At 41.6% G+C, this 21,908-nt stretch overlaps 1 protein-coding gene across 3 annotated transcripts in view; it reads right to left on the bottom strand.

Moving 5' to 3' along the window:
- Positions 1-21,908, bottom strand: part of TRMT13 (tRNA methyltransferase 13 homolog) — a 108,770-nt gene that overhangs the window by 50,595 nt on the left and 36,267 nt on the right. For 2 of the 3 annotated variants that reach the window (XM_069232166.1, XM_069232165.1), the window contains exon 7: positions 5,722-5,889. The exons of the other annotated variant lie outside the window; for it this stretch is intronic. In XM_069232166.1, coding sequence (XP_069088267.1) covers positions 5,722-5,889 — 168 coding nt within the window. The remainder of the gene's footprint in view (positions 1-5,721; positions 5,890-21,908) is intronic. 3 annotated transcript variants of the gene reach the window in all.

The following is a 21,908-nucleotide window of genomic DNA, read 5'->3' as shown; positions in this document are numbered from 1 at the left end:
GGGTTATGTGGCAGTAAACATAAACTCAGATGATACCAATGTATTTATTATGTGTTTGGGATTCCAGGACAGAATCATGGATTAATTGTTTTTGAGATGTGGTTCTAAAATACGCTTGCGAGTCCTTGAAATTGGGAAAATAGCTTCATCCTTTGGTGAAAATGTTTGTCGAGCCATGATAGGTCTCCATGCCTTTACCAGTTGTGACACCGTAAATACATTAGCGGAAAAAAGGAAAAGTAAGTACATTCAAAATCTTGTCAGCCAACAGACATACACAGGAAACATTTTTGCAGCTCTGAAACGAATAGGATCTCTATGAAGAACAAATGGGCAAATTGGAGTAATTCTCGTGCTTGCTGTATGCATCAAAATCTTCGGTTCATCACGTGAATGGCTTGAGATATCACCTATTCTGCACATAGAAGAGTGAGATAGACAGTCATCAACTTCCACCTTGCAGGGACTGTGTGAAGAAACATGTCGAATGTGCAAATTATCAAGTGGCTACAAGCAAGAGATATCTTCTGAATGAACCACAGACACCTAGTCCAATTGGGAGAGGGTGGAAGTTGGAAAAACACGAGGGAGCAGAGCAACTGGTGGTGGACTGGATGGAGGGGCAGCCAGAACCTCAAGTTGTGTTAGATCTACTAGTTTGCAACATGCCTGCTGTCCAAATTATCTCAAGTGTACTGACATGTGCAGACTTCCCGCCTGTGAAAATCAAACAGACAAAGAATGATGAAACCTATTCAGAAGAAGATGACAAATGTGAATGATACATTTGTGTTTATGTTTACTCATGATATACATTGACTATGTAAGATGAGACAACTATTGTTTGAAATTGTCAGTGAAAATTATGCATATAATCTATATCAATATATTAGGAACACAATTAACTTATTTTGGAAAGGCTGGTGGAATGGGGATGTCGGTGCACTTGGCATGGGCAGTGCTGGGACCCCCATGCACGGCCGCATTGTGCATTTCACTGCCTGAATTACGGGCACTGAAATGCACGACGGGTGCTGCTGCACCTGACGCACCACAACATTGCTGCCGGCTCAATTACGAGCCGGCATCAATGTTGTGGTGAGTGTTCTGCTAAGCCAGCGGGCAAAAACACGGTTTTCACTCACTGGCCCAGCGGAACACTCCTAATATGGCAGGCACAAGAACTCCATTACTGCCGGTCTTTAGCTTGCAGCAGCTTCGGGGGTCCTGTGAAAGGACCAGCAAAGTTGTAATGAGGCCTTTAGACAGGAATATGTCTGTAAGGTTATGCCAAGACAGTATTCTATCAAGGCCAGGCCAGTTGAATCAACAGAACAGCTGATTATTTGTTTCAGACTAGAATGCCTTCATGAACCACTGCAGCAAAATTGTGTATCCGGTCTATGGTCATTCCCGAAGTACTGAATGTTTTCCCAAAAGCATGGTCTTCTCTGCCCAAAAGAGTGGAGGCACCAGCTGCTTTGAGTGCTGTTCTGTCATACACTTTCCTTTCAATCAGATTTAATCCTTTGCCTGCCTATTTGGATAGACTTTTCTGGAGTCATGACATTTTCTAACCACCACACAAATACAAATTGGACCTTGTTCCAGTGCTCTATATTTTTTCCAAAGCCTAAGTGCTACAAATTTCTTTGGGACAGGGTGAGAATTTTTTTCATGTTACATTTTCTTAAAGTCAGGAATCGCTGGTAAGAGTATAAGCAGGATCTCTAGGCTGCAGAATCTCCATAATTACAGAGAACCATGTTTAAAAATCTCAAGTGAGATCTTGAGTTTGGAGGATCATTTAGAAAGGCTGTCCTGAAACAGGATTATGTAAACTTCTGATGAAGTTCCCAAAGAGGAATCCAACCGTGAAGTTGGAGTATATGAAGTGCACGTTGAGGCTCAGTGTGCAAAATCTGTCTTTTCTCTTAGAGGCAATGGTGTACAAGTTCTTCCTCTCTGCTGGAGACTGTGTTCTAGTTTGCAAAGGCCACATGGGTGTTCTAAGTCTATTCAATATTGCAGTTTCCAAGTATCTGACACCACCGCTGGTGAAAGTTCAGATGATGGTGAAGGTGGAGCTATAAAATGCCTTGGTTTTAAGACTCAAAACTGAATAGGCTGAAGAGGAGTCTGCACAGGAACCTATGTTACTATCAGGTTTATTTGGGAGTGGACTCACGGGCAGCAGTTGAAGAGGCAGTGAAGCATCCTGCATCAACAACATATATATGTAGGACAGCATCTATCTATAAGATTTTTGTCTGTGAGGAGTCCAACAAAGAAGTGTCAAGGTTCTCTGACACCAAGGGTCTTGAATCAGGCTGTTGTGATGTACAGTATCTGAATGTTAAGTGCTTCGACACAGAGAGAATCAACTGCAGTGTTTTAATTCGAAAACAGGGGCTGCATTCAATGTTCCCGTCCTTTTGTTACAATGACTGTTCTAGGATCTCCCTACAAAGGCAGCAACTTTTCTACATTAATTACCATTTATGAAGATCCTGTGATACAGAACTCAAGTTGGTCTTTCACCAATGAGTAATCAAACAAGTGCCTCTGACACGCTTTACAGAAAGAAAGGCATGATGGCTTTATACTGATGTCAAGAACACCTCAATATGCAGTTTTGGAGACTTGGAATTTCAAAAATCAATCCACACTTAATAGTGATGGTTCATGCAAGTATGCTGACTAATGGAGTGAACGGACTTGAGCATGATGCAGAAAACGGACTTTTCTTAGTCACTATAGTGCAAGATGTGTGCATTTTGGTATTCCTACCTTCGAGACCTTGCATTGACAGATTTACAAAATAAGTGGTGCCCAGATATTACATAGGTCAGACAGAGGGGAGATAGCTGGGGTTTACAATCATAAGTCCAAGACCAAAATCTAGGGGTGCCGTTCTGGAATAGAAACACTATGTCTGGGAATACATTTCAGGAATAATGATACCACCCAACTTCTTAGGTTAGAATAACGTCTTAATATTTTGAATGTCACATGCTGAAAAAACCTTAAGATACAACTGTTTTCCTCTGAATATTGATGGCCGAATACCATCCAGGCAACTGACATCAGGAACTTCAGCTGTTCCACAAAAACGGTTAAATATTGAGGGGAGCAGTAATTATCTCATTGGTGCTTTAGAAGCTGGAGCTGGGGATTTTGAGGGTTCTAGCTAGACAAAACTGGGCTGTCACTTTAATGAATGATGACAGCGCTCAGGTCGATAAAAGCGTAGGCTGTCATGAAAAGCAATAAGATAGTCTGAGAAGATGACACAATGAGAGTTGCTTGTGATGGCCTGTCCCTTGTCTGGAGGCAGGACTTCTACATTTGTGGCATGCGATCAAGGATTAGTATACAGAACTGAAATTATACATATCATCTCATGGATATGTTTGTGACCATGCTTATAAAACTTGTGTCTGCATGGTTGCATGCATGACTCAGTTCTAAAAGACATATATAGGACTAGTAGTGTGTGATACCCTTACAGACCTCAGGTACACTATTGGCTGCTTCTCGTTGGTGTTAATAAAAATGCATTTTTCATTTAAAAAACGTTAAGCCCTTCTCAATACAAGGAAAAATGGCATATCATCTAGATCCTGCATACCACCTCATTCTGCAACTTATGGACCTACATGCAGCCCAGAATGAGTGTTTGTCACCTGGCCTGTTGCATTGTCAGGAGTGAAGTGAAATAACTCACTACATCCTCTTCCTCACAAAGGAAACATTTCTTGTCCCCATCATTAATATAACATCTACTTTTTGTTGTAGAAGTAGATGTGTGAGAAATTCATTTTTATGTTGGTTCCTCCATTTTCTGCAGATTTCTACACATCAACTTGCCACGCAACATTATCCTTTCAATAAAACAAGAATGCTACGATATCTGATTAAATCAGTGTTGGAACGAAATGTTATAGAGTGCAAGTATAGTGCACACAGAGGGAAATTAGCTCCATGGATAATCAGTAAAGGATTGAGATTCCGACGACCAGAAAGAAGCAACATACTTTGAAAAGAAAGGTTATCACCCTTTCTTCATTAAATGTAACTTTCCATAGTATTACAGTGTAGGGAGTTCAAAATAAACATCAAGTTAAATCCTTCCCTTGATAAGATGTATTCAGTAGTTGTGCTCTTTTCAACACAGAAAACAACTTAATTTCTGTAATAGGGAAAACATGGAAAGTTGTCTACTTCTTTGGTAAAGACACTGACGACATTTCATCACCAGGAACAGTGACATAGAAGCAGGATTTCTTCTTTAAAAGCAAGGTTTGGGTTCGAAGCTGATAGTCAGTGGATGGTAGACACAAAATCAATACATGAAAAAGTGTCAAACTCAGAATCTGTCAACCACAGACAAATAAATCTAACACCACCTTTCGAAAAGAGAGGGTGTTTTGTTATAAAAATTACATTGATGAGGATCACCAATGCACGTGCAAGGTGGCACCCCACTAAACTGATGTTTTTTATTTTAAATGAGCAGGAGAAATGAGGACCTCGGAAGCAAGGTAAATATGATGATTCATCATCTGAGCTGTAATGTTTCAGCTACAATTACATTTTATTTATAATGTGGCCAGAAAGGCAGACTTCATTGTTCCATTCCAGGTTTCTATGCCCTTCATGAACACAAGGACTAGGAGGAACTAAGAGGGCTAAGCCAGACCCTTCATCTAAAGCGCTGGAGGAAACAAACTCCTTAAGGTCACAAAACATCTTGCTTTTCTGAGCGAGAGTATACTTCCAGAACTGCATAGATTACAGTTACTGCAAATTGTAAAAACAATCACAGAAGAAATCCTGAGGGAATGGGGTGGGGTGGTAACCCCTTGCTTAACTGGGCAAAGAGGGACTTGAGCAGTGAGAGAACAAAATGATTTTCTGCTACTTTTAAAACAGTATTCAGAATAACAAAATTTCTAGTTTATTAGGATGTGTTGGTGAAATCACGCTTGAGGAGGTCATCAGCAGAGTAGCGGTGGTGAAGTTATGGTTTACAGCTTTATAGGAAAATATTTTTATTACAATTTTTTTTGTCTCCTGAGTAAGCTATTACTAACTAACATTCAAGCAATATTTTTCAGTGACTTCCCTGTGGGAGAGGGTGCAATAATCTTGAATAATCCCACTGTGGTCACAGTGTGCACCTGAACATCGGCAGTGCTTGCCAGCGTGTCCCCCAACATGCATCACACTGCAAAAAACTTTTCCAAAAAAGAAGAGATCGGCACTCCAAGGCAGTTATTTAAAATCGTTCATTGCTGCTTGGCTTCTCAACATAAACACTTTTAGATAACTGCCGCTGAAGTGCCGGTCTCTTCTTTATTGGAGAAGTTTTTTTGCAATATATTTAAAACATACATATGTCCAAATAATTTTTTTTTAAATGATAAGAGGACCGCTGCAGAACGTATGAATTATGACTGAGTCAATTTCTCCTGAACAGAGGTTTCGGTTTAGTGATTTAGTAATACCCAACTGCAAGTCTGAATCTACTTTCACTGGACAGATGAAATCTAAACCAGAGCTGGAAATATATTTTTGCATTAATATATTAATATCAACACACAAAGAACCGTCTTAAAACCCCACTGGCATAAAGGAAAACCATACAAACGAAAACACTGATATTTCTTCAAACATCTGCAATGACAGAATAACTTATACTTCACATTTGCAGTTTACCTTGAATCGGGTGGTGGCTCTTTCCACAAGGAGGAAGTGAGTATTTTCCGTGCCTCCCAATGCTGTATCGACCCAGTGGGATAGCTTTCCCCGTCCAGCACCAAATTCCACATAGCACCTCCCAGATTCGAGCAAACCTAGCCTGTCCATATTACCTAAAATTGAAGCCTGTAAAGTATTATTGTAACTATTATTGCTAAACAACAGACATGCCTATGCTCTTTGTAAACGATATGTACACACACACACACTATAAATCTAGTCTCAATCTTAGTTTCAAAGTTATTTTTTTTTAAATCTCTAGAAGTAATGACTAAAGGTAACCCAAATGTTCAGACAATTGTAAAAATGAGCTGATGTGTTTTCTGGTTTAGAAGGAAACAACCGGATGAATAACTCTGCATAAATAGCACTGAAAATGTACATCTATTTTTACAATGCCTTTAATAATGGCTCAAAGAAGGTCAAACTGCACTTGTATTTATCTTCAACATTCCCACCTTAACTATGTAGACTCACTGCCCCCTTCACACACATCTCTTGTCTTCTGATATCAGCACCCTCCACAACCTCCCATACCTCTGGACACAGAGCACCTCCCCTCCCCCATACCTCTGGACACGGACACACACACACACACCCTCCTCCACTCTATGTTTTCTGGTTACACCCTCAATGAGGTCACATAGAATGAGAGTGAAGTCCCAGTGGTCAACTACGTGATATCCGATATTAAATCACCCCTCTTGCAGAACTCTCTATCCATGTATCATTCACTTAGCTGGGCCTGTACTGCACCTGATATGTAATTACAACACATGTATACCCAAGACACCGCTATTTGTGACATGATTCTACAATAGTCCTGTAATTCGAAAATCTGCAGGAAATTAAACAAGCATTGGTCTTGCCTGTGCGAGATCTGTTGGCTTTGCAAATGTTTTTTTAACCATGCTGCAAATGGCTGAAAGTAAAGATAAACAGCTTTATGACAGCCAGCACTGGCTGCCTTATAGCGTATTTGTTTTTAATTTTTTTTTTTTATACTTGCAGCTATGCTGTACTGAAGCCGACGCAGCTGTATAATCTATACTATAATGTCCCTGTAGGTCTATAGTTTGGGGGCTGCAAGGGCACTTGACCACTGCATGCTGCCCTCTATTCAAAATGGGCAATCATCTATTTACAAGTTAATCAACATGAAAGAAAGCAAGTAACTAGGATGTCCTGCACAGTTAACTTTTAGACCACCTTAATTTTTAAAGATATTCTGCAACAAACGCATAAAATATGAATAAGTATCTTAAAAAATTCAAAAAATGTATTTTATTGGCATGCAGAACTGTTTCATGTTAGAAGTACATAAGACAATATCAGTGCAAGCATTTTTTAAGGCATAGTTCTCATACATGAATTTTGAAAGGTTCATGCTTCCACCCACCATGACAATGCGAATAGTGAACTAAGAGGCAAGTCGGTTATGTGCACCCTTTGGATGGCCTGGTTTGCTATTCTACAAGGACAACATTTTAGCTAAATCAAATGTTGGAAAAGTTTCGTACAGTGTATTATATGTAATAATAACATTGTCAAAGCCAATAGGTTTTGCCTATACAAAATCCATTGTCTTTGTCAATGTTTTTTTCTACATGTTACAGATGAGTATAATAAAGACGTGAAGTAACAGAGAGATCAGCCGACTTGGGAACTGGGTTTGAGTCTTGGCGTCGGCTCAACATCCTGTGATCCTGGCTAAAACATGTAATCTCCTCAGTGCCATATTAAGTGCTGAAATACTTTATGGAAATTTTGAGTGCTATTTATAAAAGCTGCCCATACCGTGAAAAAAGGTCATTCGTACACATTTAAGGTATGCCAGTGTCCTAGATAAAGAGAAGAGGAAGCCTGAGAAGGAGGAAGCCTCTGAGGGAAGACAGCAAGAGTCAGGAAGTGCGGCAGCAGCAGTAAAGGAGGTGGTGCTTGCACTGCGCCACAGGGGGCACTGGGATGGCAGATGGTCGCTCGGTAGCAGGAAGCTATCGGGTATAACTGGTTCAGAGTTGGGGATAGTAGTAAAATATAGCAATTATCGGTGTTCAGTGGGTTTCCCAGACCTTTTGGCCTCTGTGCCACTGCACCTGCTCCACCATTCAAATCATGACCCTAGTGCCTGCAAGGTAACAGCACTTGTGACTGCTTGTTCAGTAGTAAAATGTAGCAATAATTGGCATTCAGTGGGTTTCCTAGACCTTTTGGCTCTGTGCCACAGCACCTTTTGCGCCATTCAAATCATGGCCCTAGTGCCTGCATGTTAACTGCACTTGTAACTGTTTGTTTAGTAGTAAAATATGGCAATAATGGGTGTTCAGTGGGTTTCCTAGACCTTTTGGCCCCTGTGCCACTGCACCTCCTGCACCATTCAAATCATGGCTCTAGTGCCTGCAATTAACTACACTTATGACTGACAGTTTAGTAGTAAAATACACCAATAATCGGTGTTCAGCGGGTGTCCTCGACCATTTGGCCCCTGTGCCGTTCCACCATTCAAATCATGCCCCTGGTGCCTGCAAGGTAACTGCACTTGTGGCTGCTTGTTTAGGAGTAAAATATAGCAATAACTAGTGTTCATTCGGCTTTCTAGACATTTTGACCCATGTGCCACTGCACCTGCTGCACCATTCAAATAATGACTCTACTTCCAGCAAGGTAAATGCACTTGTGACTGCTTGTTTAGTAGCAAAATATAGCAATAATCAGTGCTCAGTGGGTTCCCTCGACATTTTTATCGCTGTGCCATTGCACCTTCTGCACCATTCAAATCATGTTGCTAGTGCTTGCAAGGTAACTGCACTTGTGACTGCTTGTTCACTAGTAAAATGTAGCAATAATCGGTGCTCAGTGGGTTCCCTAGACCTTTTGGCCCCTTTGCCACTGCACCCGATGCACCATTCAAATAATAAACCTAGTACCTCAAAGGACAAATGAGGAAATCATTTATATCCAGTAATATATGTATTCCAAAAAAAGGCACATTTGCAGATGGGATATATGATTATCGTGGAGCTAAACACAAACACAAAAGCTTTCTTAAAAAGTGCCTTTGAACTTATAACTCTCAAAAACAACTTGCCACAGATGTCTTAAATAAAGCATGTGCTTTACACATCAAAGTGAAAGTCAAGCATTGTTAAATTGTGTTACAATGTGGCTGTCTCTTTCCTGTAAAAAGATTGTATCCTGTGCTCAACACTGAGAGGGCCATAAAAAGTGTAAATTGTTCAAGATTGCCATATGTTAGGCCGAAGCTGAGGCTGAAATATGGTTTTGCACTTTGTTCCTAAAAAGGCAGTTTCACAAGGGGGTGTATGGCTATGACCTGAGAAAAATGGACACCTAATCGGAGAACTCTGCTGTGCTGAGGGACATAAACAGCCCGCTCTGCTGATACACCGCCTCCAAGGACACTTTAAACAGTGCCCAACATATTGGAAGGTGTGGTGCTTTCAGTGCCCCAGTTTTGGTGAAAAAACATCAAGAGAAATATCTCTTATAACCAAGTGCTGCAGACGCTGTCTCACAATGCCTGACCCTAAAATGGCAGACACCAGGACTCCACATGGATGAATCTCTACTCAACTACCCCAGCGTCGCTATGATCATCCTAACCCTAGAGGTGAGCACTTAGTGGCACTAATCCACAATGGTCTATAAGGGTAGGAACTTATATACAAAACCTCTGACCAGAGCAAATATGGTACGGGTCCTCCCTTCCTATGCCTGACTCTAAGATGGCCACCTCCATTTAATACAGTTCTCTCTAAAGTATGCTCCAGAACTTTCTTACTTCTAAACTACATACATTGTGATCCTGAATTTCTCCACCTCAACGGCAATCCAAATTGCAGACAGGAGGGGGCTGAATATAATCCCTTACACTCCAAAGTGCTGTACCTTGCTGTTCAACAATCTGCATTGCAGCACCATATAAAATTATTTAAGTGTTACTAACCCAGAAAGGATACCGACTACTGAACCTCACTATACCTCCCAATATTCAGTGCCTCCATCAAACATCTCAAGGGCAACCAAAATACCACTAGGTGAACCCAAGGTGACGTATATAGTAAGGTCCGCTCTCAAAATGGCAGACTCCAAACTGCAAAGTACCTGTATGTGAGGGCACCCCTGCACTAGCAGAGGTGCCCCCATGTCGTCCACAACCATTTTCCTGGACTTTGTGAGTGCAGGGACGCCATTTTACGTGTACACTGGACATAGGTATTAACCTATGTCCTGCTTCACAATGGTAACTCCGAATATGGCCATGTAAGTTGTCTAACACCTGGTAATTGTACCACAATACTGATTCTAGTATTGGTTGTACAATCCCATGCACTCTGGGGGCTCCACAGTGGACCCCCCAGTACTGCCATACCAGCCTTCTGAGGTTTTCCAGGCAGCCCCAGCTGCTGGCACCTCACAGACAGGTTTCTGCCCTCCTGTTGCTTGAGCAGCTTCAGCCTAGGAAGGTAGAACAAAGCATTTCCTTTGGGAGAAATAGGTGTTTTAGGCATGGGAGGGGTAGCCTCCCAGAGCCTCTGGAAATGCTCCTTGCATAATCCAGTCTACACCAGTTCAGGGATCCCCATTCCCTGCTCTGGCGCGAAACTTGACAAAGGAAAAGGGAGTGACCACTCCCCTGTCCATCACCACCCCAGGGGTGGTGCCCAGAGCTCCTCCAGAGTGTACCTTGGTTTTGCCATCTTGGATTCCAAGGAGGTGGGGCACTCTAGGAGCATCTGAGTGGCCAGTAACAGCAGGTGATGTCAGAGCCCTCCCCTGATAGGTGCTTACTGTGTAACCAGCCAATCCCCCTTTCAGTGCTATTTAGGGTCTCTCTCCTGCATGTTTCCTCAGATTCGGATTGCAAGACTTCAGCATGAATCCTCTGCATCCTTTACTTCATCTTCTACCGACAGAACTGCAGCTGAGCCCCCCAGGAATTCTACAAACTGCAACAAAAAAGCAAAGACAACTTCATTGTAGCTTCAGCTCCTGCCAGCAACTGCAATTGTTTCCAGGTCGTGATTCCTCCGAGGACTGCCTGTCTTCAGCCTACACCAAAGGAATCGCCTGTGGAGTGACCGAGTCACTTCCCTGCTTCAGTAGGCACCTCTCTGCAGCGATGACCGGTGGGGTGGGTCTCCTCACCTGACAACTAGCGTTGCCAAGGCTTGTGTGCGACCGTCCAAGAAGTTCCTCATGAACAGCACTACTTAGGCCCCCAGCACTACATCCTGCAACACACAGTTTCCCGACTGGTTCTCTGGCAGCGTGGGATCACTTTGTGTCGTGCTGCGTGGGCCTCCATTTGCACCTTCTTTGTACCAATGCTGTGGCACTCCTGTGCGTGCTGCCTGGTCTTCTGAGGGCTCTCTGAGTTGCTGAGAGGCCCCTCTGTCTCCCCCTCCTGGGTAGAGGCCACCAGGTCCAATTGTGCCATTTCCCACTAACTGTGAGTCTTGCGTGTGCCAAGGCTTGTTGGTGGAATCTAGCGACGCAAACCAGACTGCAATCATCCATCCGGCATGGGACTTCTTCTGCACCAACCAGGAACCTGAATCTGTCTTCTTGGGTGCATAACTGACTTCCTTCTCACCAGTAGTTCTTCTTTCACACCTTCTTCCGGGTTAGCCGGGGCTCCTTGTCTCCCTGAACTCTTTAGTGCTTCTTGGACTTGATCCACTTCTTCAGGTCCAGGAATCCATCCTTAGTGTCTTACAGTCTCTTCTGTTTTTTTGCATGATCTTCTATCACGACTTCTTGTTTTCCTGGACTCTGGGGTGGGTTCTAGTACTTACCTTTTGGTGTTTTCTTACACTCCCAGTGCCCTTCTACACACTACGCTTGCCTAGGTGGGAAACAGACTTTCGCATTCCACTATTTTAGTATATGGTTTGTGTTCCCCCTAGGCTCATTGGAACCTATTATGATTTTCACTATTTGCACTGTTCTATTTTCTGTTTTACAGCAATTTCTGCATTCTAATGTAGGTACTGTGTATATTACTTACTTCATAAGGGAATATAGTCTCTAAGGCATTTTTGGCATTGTGTCACTAAAAATAAAGTTTTTTTTTTTTTAACACCAAGTATATTCTTTCATGTGTGCGAGTACTGTGTGACTACAGTGGTACTGCAAGAGCTGTCCATGTCTCCTAGATAAGCCTTGGCTGCTCAGCTACAGCTACCCCTAGACAGCCTGGCTTCTAGACACTGACTACATTTAATTAAAAAGAGATAACTGGACCTGGTATAAGGAGTAAGTAAGTACCTTTGGTACCCACTACAAACCAGGCCAGCCTCCAACAAATCACCACTGTGAGACTGGCTTGACTGAACGGCACATCAACAAACTCAAAGAGAGAAATAGAAAGGGCAACTTGTGCATTTTTGGACTTCCTGAAGGTAGTGAAAACCAACCTCCTTCCTGCACAACCTTCACTAAAAAAATGGATGCCCTTTGTACTCAATATAAACTTAGACAATGACTTTGAAATAACCCGAGCGTACAGAGTGCCCGTACATAAAACTGCAACAGAATAAAGTGGTCAGCAACCTACAAAACCTTAACTAAACTAACTAGCACCTACTAATAGCCTAACAATAAACCCAACATCCTACTGTTGACCTTAACCAATGGTAAGATTTCTCTTCTCTTCTCTTCGTCAATGACTCGTACTGTATCTCTATAACAACCTTCAACCTGCTATATCAGATGTTTTATAATTGCCTTCAACCTGATGATGGATTTATTGCAATGTTTCATCTTCTCACTTTCAACATAATTTAGATTTATCAAATCTCATATTGACATGAATTAATATTGATACCAGCCTCACACTGATAATATCATACAAATCTAGTGCCATCCAAAGGGGACTTAGCTGTTGTCCAATTGTTATCGAAACAGCGTTTTAACCCACAGGTTGGACAATACAAAAAAATCACTAATGTTTGCCCGCACCACCTGCAATACAGTAACCTGGGGTCACTTGACCAGCTCACTTCGATATCTGTTTAATCTATGTTGAAAAATGCTGGCACTAGGTAAACATTATGCTGGTACTAGGTTGATAATATGTTGGTTCTAGGTAGACACCTTATTGATAACTTGTTAAAACTCTGCTGGCTCTACGTTGACACTATGTTGATATTATGTTAGCTCTATAATGATGGTAAGTGGAGAATTTACTGCAAACAGTACATTGTACTCCATAATTCTGAAATACTTTAGGTACATTGTACTCCATAATTATGAAATACATTGGGTACCATTTTTCACAGCCCTAACTGTTGACATGAAGTAGTGTCACCAACTAGCACCCGTCCAACATACTGCCACCTCACTCACTTCAAATATTACACTTTCCATGTATACTACAGCTACTAAACCTGCAAATACATTAATATAAAGAACAGAATACACATTATTATCCACTCCCACTAAATGACAACTAACTCACGCCAGGCACTCCAGCCACCATATAATATAGGTAAACATACCGTACCTAGACACTGCCATGACTCTTAATACACACCCGATTCTATACAGGGCCTGGCAAGCCTGCACTCCGGACATAGGCTTGACCACTCATGGCCTCCATCGCCTGTCCTCAATTAGATTTTGTTGGATACCTCTCCATGGTATCTAGATTCTCATCTCAAATATTTAATCAATCACTATACTATAATTTTCTTCTCCATTTTCTTTTTACCTTTCATATATTTCCTCCTATCCTGTACTGTTCTACACTACTATTTCCTTTCCCTCCTCCCTAGCCCTTCCCCCTCACCTAATCCGTTTCCCCTCACACCCAAGCCATCCCTTTAAACCCACCTGCACCGCCCCCCCACCCCCCAATCCTCACCTCACGGGCAAACAATAACTGGCATTTAGCTGGTTATATGGATGAAAAGACTCACCTCGCACAAAAATGCAGAACAAAATATACTGTCCCTTAATGTCAAGGGTCTGAATCGCCAAATCAAACAGAAAATCCTAAACTATACACACAACCTTAAGGGGGATCTCATTCTCCTTCAAAAGAACCTTAACAAAATATTACCATACCCTCTACTCCAAAAGTACTAACAAATCTTATGACATTTGCTTAAACTACCTCAACAAAATAAATGTAATTAAGACTGATGAATCAACAAAAGAATCACTAGAACAACCGATTTCTCGTAAAGAAATCGTGAATGCGATCAAAGCAATGAAAGACAGGAAGACTCCGGGCCCAGGTAGCTTCCTGGCGTCATTCTGTCATTCTATCAAACTTGTGGTAGGTCCCTAATCACTCCCTTAAAAGACTTATTCGCCGACTTCTCGTCCACTGGCTCCGGTGAAGGCTCCGCTACGGAGGCATCCATAATTGTTATACCTAAAGAAGGGAAAGATACATGCAATCACAAGAACTACCACCACTATCCCTCATTAACACAGACTGCAAAATATACGCAAAGATCCTAGCCCTCAGAACAGAGCCCATTCTCAAAAACATAATAAATCCCTCTCAATCAGGATTTATCAAAAGAAGATTCAGCGTGGACATTAGACTTTTTAGCCATGAGATTGAAATAGGCAAACTCCTGCACCAACCAACATGTTCGATAGCACTAGATGCAGAGAAGACCTTTGATAAGGTGTTGTGGACCTTCCGTCAAGCCTCACTCACCTCCTTCAACTTTGGCCCTGCTCTCTCAAAAATCATCCTTGTTCTATACAAAGAGCCAAAAGCATGAATGGAAAATTGTCCAATCTCTTATCTCCAAAAAGGAACCAGACAAGGATGCCCTCTCTCTTTCCCCTATTTCTACTAACGCTAGAAACTGTACTTACATTGATCAGAGAAAATCCATTCATCCCAGATATCTCTTTCTCATCAGGCCCACAAAAACTAGCCCCCTAATTGATGACATTCACCTTTCTACCACCTAGGCAGACTCAGCCTTGCCGCACATCATATCCAGCATCAACGACTACTCCAAGATGTCAGACAGAGGATTGTCCTCTCAATGTGTACTGCAACAGCTCACACATCAGCCCCAATGGACTCAAATGGGCCCCAGATAAGTTAAAATACCTGGGTATATGGTTCACTCATAAGCTTAAAGACTCCATCGATCTCAATGAGAAAAAGAAGCTAGATAACCTGGTTCATTACTTGGTGGGGATTAGAATCTATCAAGATGATGATTCCCCTCATTAACCTTTTAATCAGTATTTCCCCCATATAACCTCTCAGACACCTTTTTTTTTTTTACTAAAAGACACGTTACTTACTGAATTCCTCTAAGTCTTAAAACCCCAAAATTGCCCTAAAGAAACAGAGACTTCCTAAAAAAACACTTCAAAGGTCTCACCAGACTGGACATCTACCTGGAGTAACCTCACGTTCAACATAATAACCCCATCACTAGCACAAAGCAGATACCGGATTGCCAATGTGGCCAACAGGACTCCGGACAAACTTCATAAAATAGGCATCCGATCTCAGACACATGCTGGAGCTGTGAGAAGGAAACAGGAGACTTAAAACACATGCTAATAGAGTGCACCTCCACTAAAAAGCTCAGGCAGGACATCAGTAATACAATATCTCAAAATCTTCATACAAAACAGACTCCTGCTTTAGCCTCTATTACACTGGACATCCTCCCCACTGACATTAAGCAGGCATTAAACAAAGAGGGTTGTCTCCTATGGGACATTCTAGTCACATCTGGCCTTAAAGTAATCCTCAATGAATGGAAAGGCTCATCCAAACTATCCCCCACCAACACATGGTGGGAATGGGTCCAATTCACAAGAGCTGCCCGTATTTCACTAAACTTATACTTGAAGACAATGCCAATGAAGAATGGTAATCTCTGGTGCAAAGTAGACAGCTTTATGTCTCACTCGTCTATGTAACCATGATCATCTGATCACGGTCATTCATGCATTCACTCACTCTTCCACTCTTCCACCCTCCCCACCTCTCCCCACTCTCACTCCCCTTCCCATGTACTCCCTACTTTTCACCCCCTGTCACCTACTTCTTCTCTTGTCGCCGCTCTTTTACTCTGTCTCATTCACCTACAACTGAGGTACCTTAATCATTCACCACAACATCAAAAACTGCTCTGTCATACACTCTTACACTGATTAACCTCACTTCACCATTGCAAACTCATACACTTATCTCTACCCTCTACTTTTATAAATGTGGACCGGCTCCTCATGCTATATCCTAAATTACTATTCCCACTTCATCTGATGGTACCATACAATGTATTGTTTCTTTTCATTATGGTATTTAATTCTCCTAATGTATAAAATCACAATAACACACTCTTGAAATAAAAACAAGCTTTTGAAATGTAATAGATCTTGCATTTACTTGAGTTGGAGCTATTGGCATTGTAAATGCATAACTGGACTTTGTTTGCCACATTAATCGGTCAACCTTGCCGCACATTTTGGTCCTTTCTGTCACATAATTCCAGTGGCCCTGCATATAATTAAAGGGTTAGTAGGCCTACTGGAATATTTTTGAAACAAGGCCCTTAAAACACAAACTACTCCCAGGTGCAAAACATAGTTACTAGGCAGTGGTAGAGGCGACATTGCCTGCAGGGCAATTAATAAATAATTGTACCCTTAGAACGTGTGCTAAGATGCCAGGTGATCAAAAGAAGGGCCATGATAACAATCCCTAATATAGCCTGCTTTTACAGTCATAGCTGAAGGGCAAGCTTAGCAATTTACATTATGTATTTGCCTACCTAAATTACTTACAACTTATGTTTTCGTATTTAGACCTCAAATGTGTGTTATCGACCTCACAATCCAAAGCAGTGAAAGTTTGAGGCACCACATGAATCTACTTTAGAAACAAAAAGTATGCACTGACAATTAGGGAAGCAATCACTCCTGCTATGCAACAATAAGGAAATTGAGAAAGTCATAATCGATAATGATTATAACTGGAATTCGTCACGTTATGGTTTATGATTCTGTACTGTTAGCACACATAATATAAACAAAAGTTTAGAACTTGTTGTTTGCACTATAATACACATATCGTTCCATTCTTGTTTGGAATTAGTAGACTTTAGAGATTTAAGCTTGGATGGTACGTTAAAAAAGCATAGATTAAAAATATGTGTATGTAATTTGATAATGCCATTCATTTGTATCCCTGTGTTTGTCTGTATCTACCACCATCTGCCTTTAGTTAAATCACGCAAAAAACATTCTGAAAACATGCCTTGGGCATATGAAAGACCTACACTATGCCTTAGATTCTTAAACTACTGGTGCAGAAGGGTCCCTTACTACTTGGGCCTTCATAGCAAAGCAAGGAAATCTGAGGAGGGCAGGCTTTGTTTACAGTTATGCAGCATGGAGCTTCTAAAATATGCAACGTACTTAGCTTTAAAGTTTACAAAAATGTAGGGATGCAACTATGCAAAGTACAAGACCGCAGGAAAAACTGTCAGAAATCAACTAGGCAGTCAATCAACTCCAGAAATAAATGCAAATTGCACTGCACACAAAACAATCTTCTTTGGCAATATTTTTGCATATAGTCACGCCACTAATACATTAGTATTATAAACTCCGTCACTTTTGGGTCTGAAAAGATACTGCATTCCCTCTCACCCAAGTGAGGTTCATCCTCACCTCTGCTGTTCAGGCTTCTCCTTTGGTAGCATTTTCTGAGTTGGACATCATAAAGTAAGGAACACATCTGCTGTCTACTTTTGACTCCACCTAGCTGCTTTTCCATTCAGATGATGGAGATCTCAGTAGAGCGTTTCTCACTCTCCCGCCCAGTCACATTAATGCGCCTGCACACCGCATTTGAAAGAGAAGAACAATAGCACAGAATAGTTTGCTTAACGGGCAAGCTAGTGTTAAGAAAACACAGACTTCTGGATATAGCCATGCACTTTCTTTCTAGTGTTCTCATTAGTTAGAGGAGTTCAGTTACACTGTGAACTCCGTTGCTGGTGAATGCTAACTATTTGGGTGTGGTGCTCTTATTACTTTAGCAAACTGTTTACTGTTCTGAATCAAGCTTAGCATTGCTTGGATTACTGCACTGTAGTGACAATTGCAGGGCTTGGGTGCCGAACAAGTTTGCGCTGTATGAAACGTGTAAGCTTCATGTCTACCATTAGAATGATGCGAAGGAAAGAGACAAAATAAAAGAAGTAGTTCCCCACTGTAAAAATTATCGACAATCATGTATTTATCCAGGTAACAGGGTCAGTCCCCAAGGCGGTAACAAAACCGCCCCAAAGCAGGACAAACGTAATGCATTTACCAACAACATCTATGGATTCTTCAAAGGCAAGCCCAAGAACCAATTAAAGTGATGAGTGTGAGGTGGGTGTGGTTAAACTCCACAGATAGATCACAGGTCAGAAAACAGCGCCTACGCGCTGCTACGCTCAATCTAAAAAGGCAGCTTCACAAATTAAATGAACTTGTCACAGAGGAATTTTGCAAAAAACATGTTAAATATGAAAAAGTCTGCAAAAATTCCAAAAATGTAATTTATTGACATGCAGAACTGTTTTATCTTAGTACATCAGACAAAATCAGTGTAGTCAGCAAGTGCCCCCCTGAACTTTGCATGTGGCCGCCCCCACACAAACCCTTCCTCCCCCAACCCTGTTGAAAAGGGACAATCATTTATTTACAAGTTTATCCAAGTGAAAGAAAGCAACAAGAGTAACCTGCATATTTACATTTCAGATCACCTTCATTTTAAAGACCTTTTACAAAAAAGGTGTTCAATGTGAAAAAGTCTCTGCAAAAAATCCAAAATGTATTTAATTTACATGCAGAACTGTTTCATCTTAACCATACTAGTACATCAGACTAAATCGGTGCAAGTTTTTTTTTTGTAAGTACTAGTTTTCAATCATGATTTTAGAAACGTTCATGCTTCCACCCACCCTGACAATGCCAATAGTGAACTTCATGCCCCACAAATGAAAGGCAAATGTTTTGAGCAGCTATAGAATAAGATACCTTTTGAGATGGTTATGTCTAAAATAAAATTAAAAAAGGGCACAAGCAGGCTCCATGAATAAAGTATACTGCACTCCTCTTTCCTGTAAACACTCTCACTTTAAAGTCAGCTGAAAGCAAAATTAACACCAGGCTCCTTCGAACACGCAGCTTGACATTTGACCTTGGTCTTTGAATGCCCATCAAATGTGGCAAGATAAAAACAAGATTTACAGGCCAGTTTGTTACAGCAAAACAGGTTTGTGGGAGAATACTATAAACACTGGCTTGGCAAGGGGAGGTACGAACTCAAGCTGGCGAGCCCTATGCAAATAAAGACAGCAAATATAAAGCCAGAAAACGTGAGTTGCAAACCACAAAGCCAATGGCAAGCAATAGGCAGAATGCATTTCCAGATCAACTTTCTGAAACTCCCCAAGATGTCTTGCACATACCACACAGCTGCACTGTCTGGTAGGTTGTGACAGACCTAAAAGATGTCCATTAGTTTCAGGGAATGAAGGAATCTGATTTATCACAGAAGAGTCTGCACCAGAGGTATGGACTGTCCCTACATACGACCAAAAGATTTCAGAATGTTTTAATTTTTTTTAACTTACACCATTCAACCAATGCTCTCTCCTTCAGAACGTAGGCCGGCAAGGAGTGGGGGATGCTTTGCCTACAGCACTCAGTGTCACTATTGTATTTAGCACCAGACATACAGCACTCAAAGCAATTATGAGACAATATTTTATGAGCAGCAGAGAGAAGTTGGGAAGATAAGTGGTAATCATTATAATTTCAGTCAGGGTGAGAGGAGGACAGAAAATAGGCCCGGGAAACAAAATGAAAGTGGCCCACATTAGTGAATCACAGTGGCTCAAATTTGCAAATTGGGGCGGTTTTAAACTGGTAAGGACATGCTATAGAGGCATTTTGCAAGGTATGGAAGACTGCATGAATTTGTGCTTGCTGCAGTGAACGTTTGCGGTATTACTAGGGAAATCCACAGTAAAACTGGCCCACCAGACCATAAAACAGGCCCACAAGCAGCCCCAAAAAAAACATTACTGAATGAGGCTTTTATTATTGCCTCGGAATTCAGGAACTGGGCCTTGCTTAGTCACATATTTGTATTCTTTCTGAGGAACGTGCAAATAAATAAGATTACAAAATGAATAAACCCACGGGTAAAATCCACATTACATTTCTCCGCAGTGATTGGTAAATATTCAGACCCAAGAAATTGTACTGCAAAGGTCTGTGGCAGTAATTCTAATATATTCTATAGCTTTTTAAGGTGTGGTTTCTCCCTGCAGCCTTGGGCTGGTCACATCCGACTCATCTTTTATAATGCTGACTTGCAAAGAGAATGTGAAAGAGATGCGTTTACACACTTTCCCGGAAAGGTGAAGATACAGTTAGGAACAGACTCAAGGAAAAACCACAAATCCCCTGCATAAAATGTACTCCTCTGTGGTGGAAAATGAATAGATTTTAGATGATCCCCTAAAAAGCCACAGCAACGAGAGAAATGAGCTGCAATTCTTGAAGTGAGAACTCAGATTTCTGGATAAATACTCCACTACCTTCTCGACCCACCAGCTGGAAAGGAAGGAGACAGGGCAACCGAGTATCTCGGCCTTCCTACAGCCATATTGGTACCCAATGGTGGCCTTCCAGTCTCACATTCAGAGAGTGCGACCCGACTAAGGAACATAAACGAAACTGTTATGATAAATAGAGTCATTAAAGCACAAACATGTGCTGAATAATTACATTGTCATTAAATGTTTTAGTAATGGGGAAAAAAGTCCTTATTGTTGGTGCCACAAGGCCTGGGGAGCACGGCGTTCACGTTGACGTGTGTGTATTACTTTAGGAAGTGTGCTGCAAGCTGCACTCTTGCCAAGCTCTGGTGGCGTTCTAGTCTAGACCAGGTGACTTAATGCTCTCACCCACAAGCCACTGCTGCATGCAGGCCAACTCATTCATAGCAGAAGGGAACTATGTACATATTTATCTAGACAAGGTGTTCCCTGAAAGATGGTTGAGCCCAAACCGTGTTTATAGGGACCAGGATGCAACCCGATGATGAAGTATGCCACTAAGAGTGGGTGAGGGTCTTTTATAGAACCTAAATAGGTTTTCAGTGGATTAACGTCCATTATTTCTTCCTCAGTTCCAATAAATAACTTTATTACATACAGGTTGTAGAATGACTTGTTTTGATAAGGGGTTCTCTAGCATACAGCATTTGGGTCCCCACTGTAGCTTGAGTACCCTTTATAAGCACTACCTGATCTATTAGATAGAGAGCTCAATGGGGTAAATAAGGGTAAATAAGTAATTTTCTGTGAGTGGAAGTTTCAGAACTTGTTGAATGGTTTTCCCTGAAGTGCATTCAAGATCTGCTGTCAGTCTTCCACACCGCCCTTTCACGCTTGATGGGTAAGATACATTAGCAGCCACAATAAGCACAGGAAGGACAGAAAGAAGAGTTAGGCACAAGGCGGACACTACATTTCTGTCACAGACAAACATGAATGGTAAGTAGGTCAGAGGACTGGGAATGAGCAAAACTGGAATGCATGAATGGATAGTGGATGGGAGCTGAACACTCAATAGAAACATAACCACAAGGGCAGTGCTTAATTTGTGCTTGTTGTTTCCAGTGCTGAGCACCGGCACTTATATTTGAAGGCCGGGGCTTATTCTTATGCCTCAAGCATTTGCTGCGAGCAAAAGCCACATATAGGAAAGACGGATGAAGGGAAAAACGAAAAAGCGTCACAAAGGGAGAAAGTAAAAAGCTGCAAGAGTGAGCTGAAGGGGCAGGGTGTGGCTTTATATGGATTGAAGAGGCCCGAGATGGCTTCAGGATTACGCCGCCTCAGTATTCCATGTTCACACATTTAATTACAGCAGCTGCATGTTTGAGAGGAGGTCTTTGGGCACCGCCTCCTTTGTATTTACAAATTAAGCACTGCACAAGGGGCAACATCTGTATAGAGGGGTGTGAAACAACGAGCACATGTGGTATCCCCTGTACTAACTATAAAAATGTGAGAATAGCATGGTAGCCAAGAGTGAAATCTGCAACAATGAAACCG

The sequence above is a fragment of the Pleurodeles waltl genome, chromosome 4_2, assembly GCF_031143425.1.
Source record: "Pleurodeles waltl isolate 20211129_DDA chromosome 4_2, aPleWal1.hap1.20221129, whole genome shotgun sequence".
Lineage (NCBI taxonomy): Eukaryota > Metazoa > Chordata > Amphibia > Caudata > Salamandridae > Pleurodeles > Pleurodeles waltl.
This window is presented reverse-complemented; position numbering and strand designations above follow the sequence as displayed.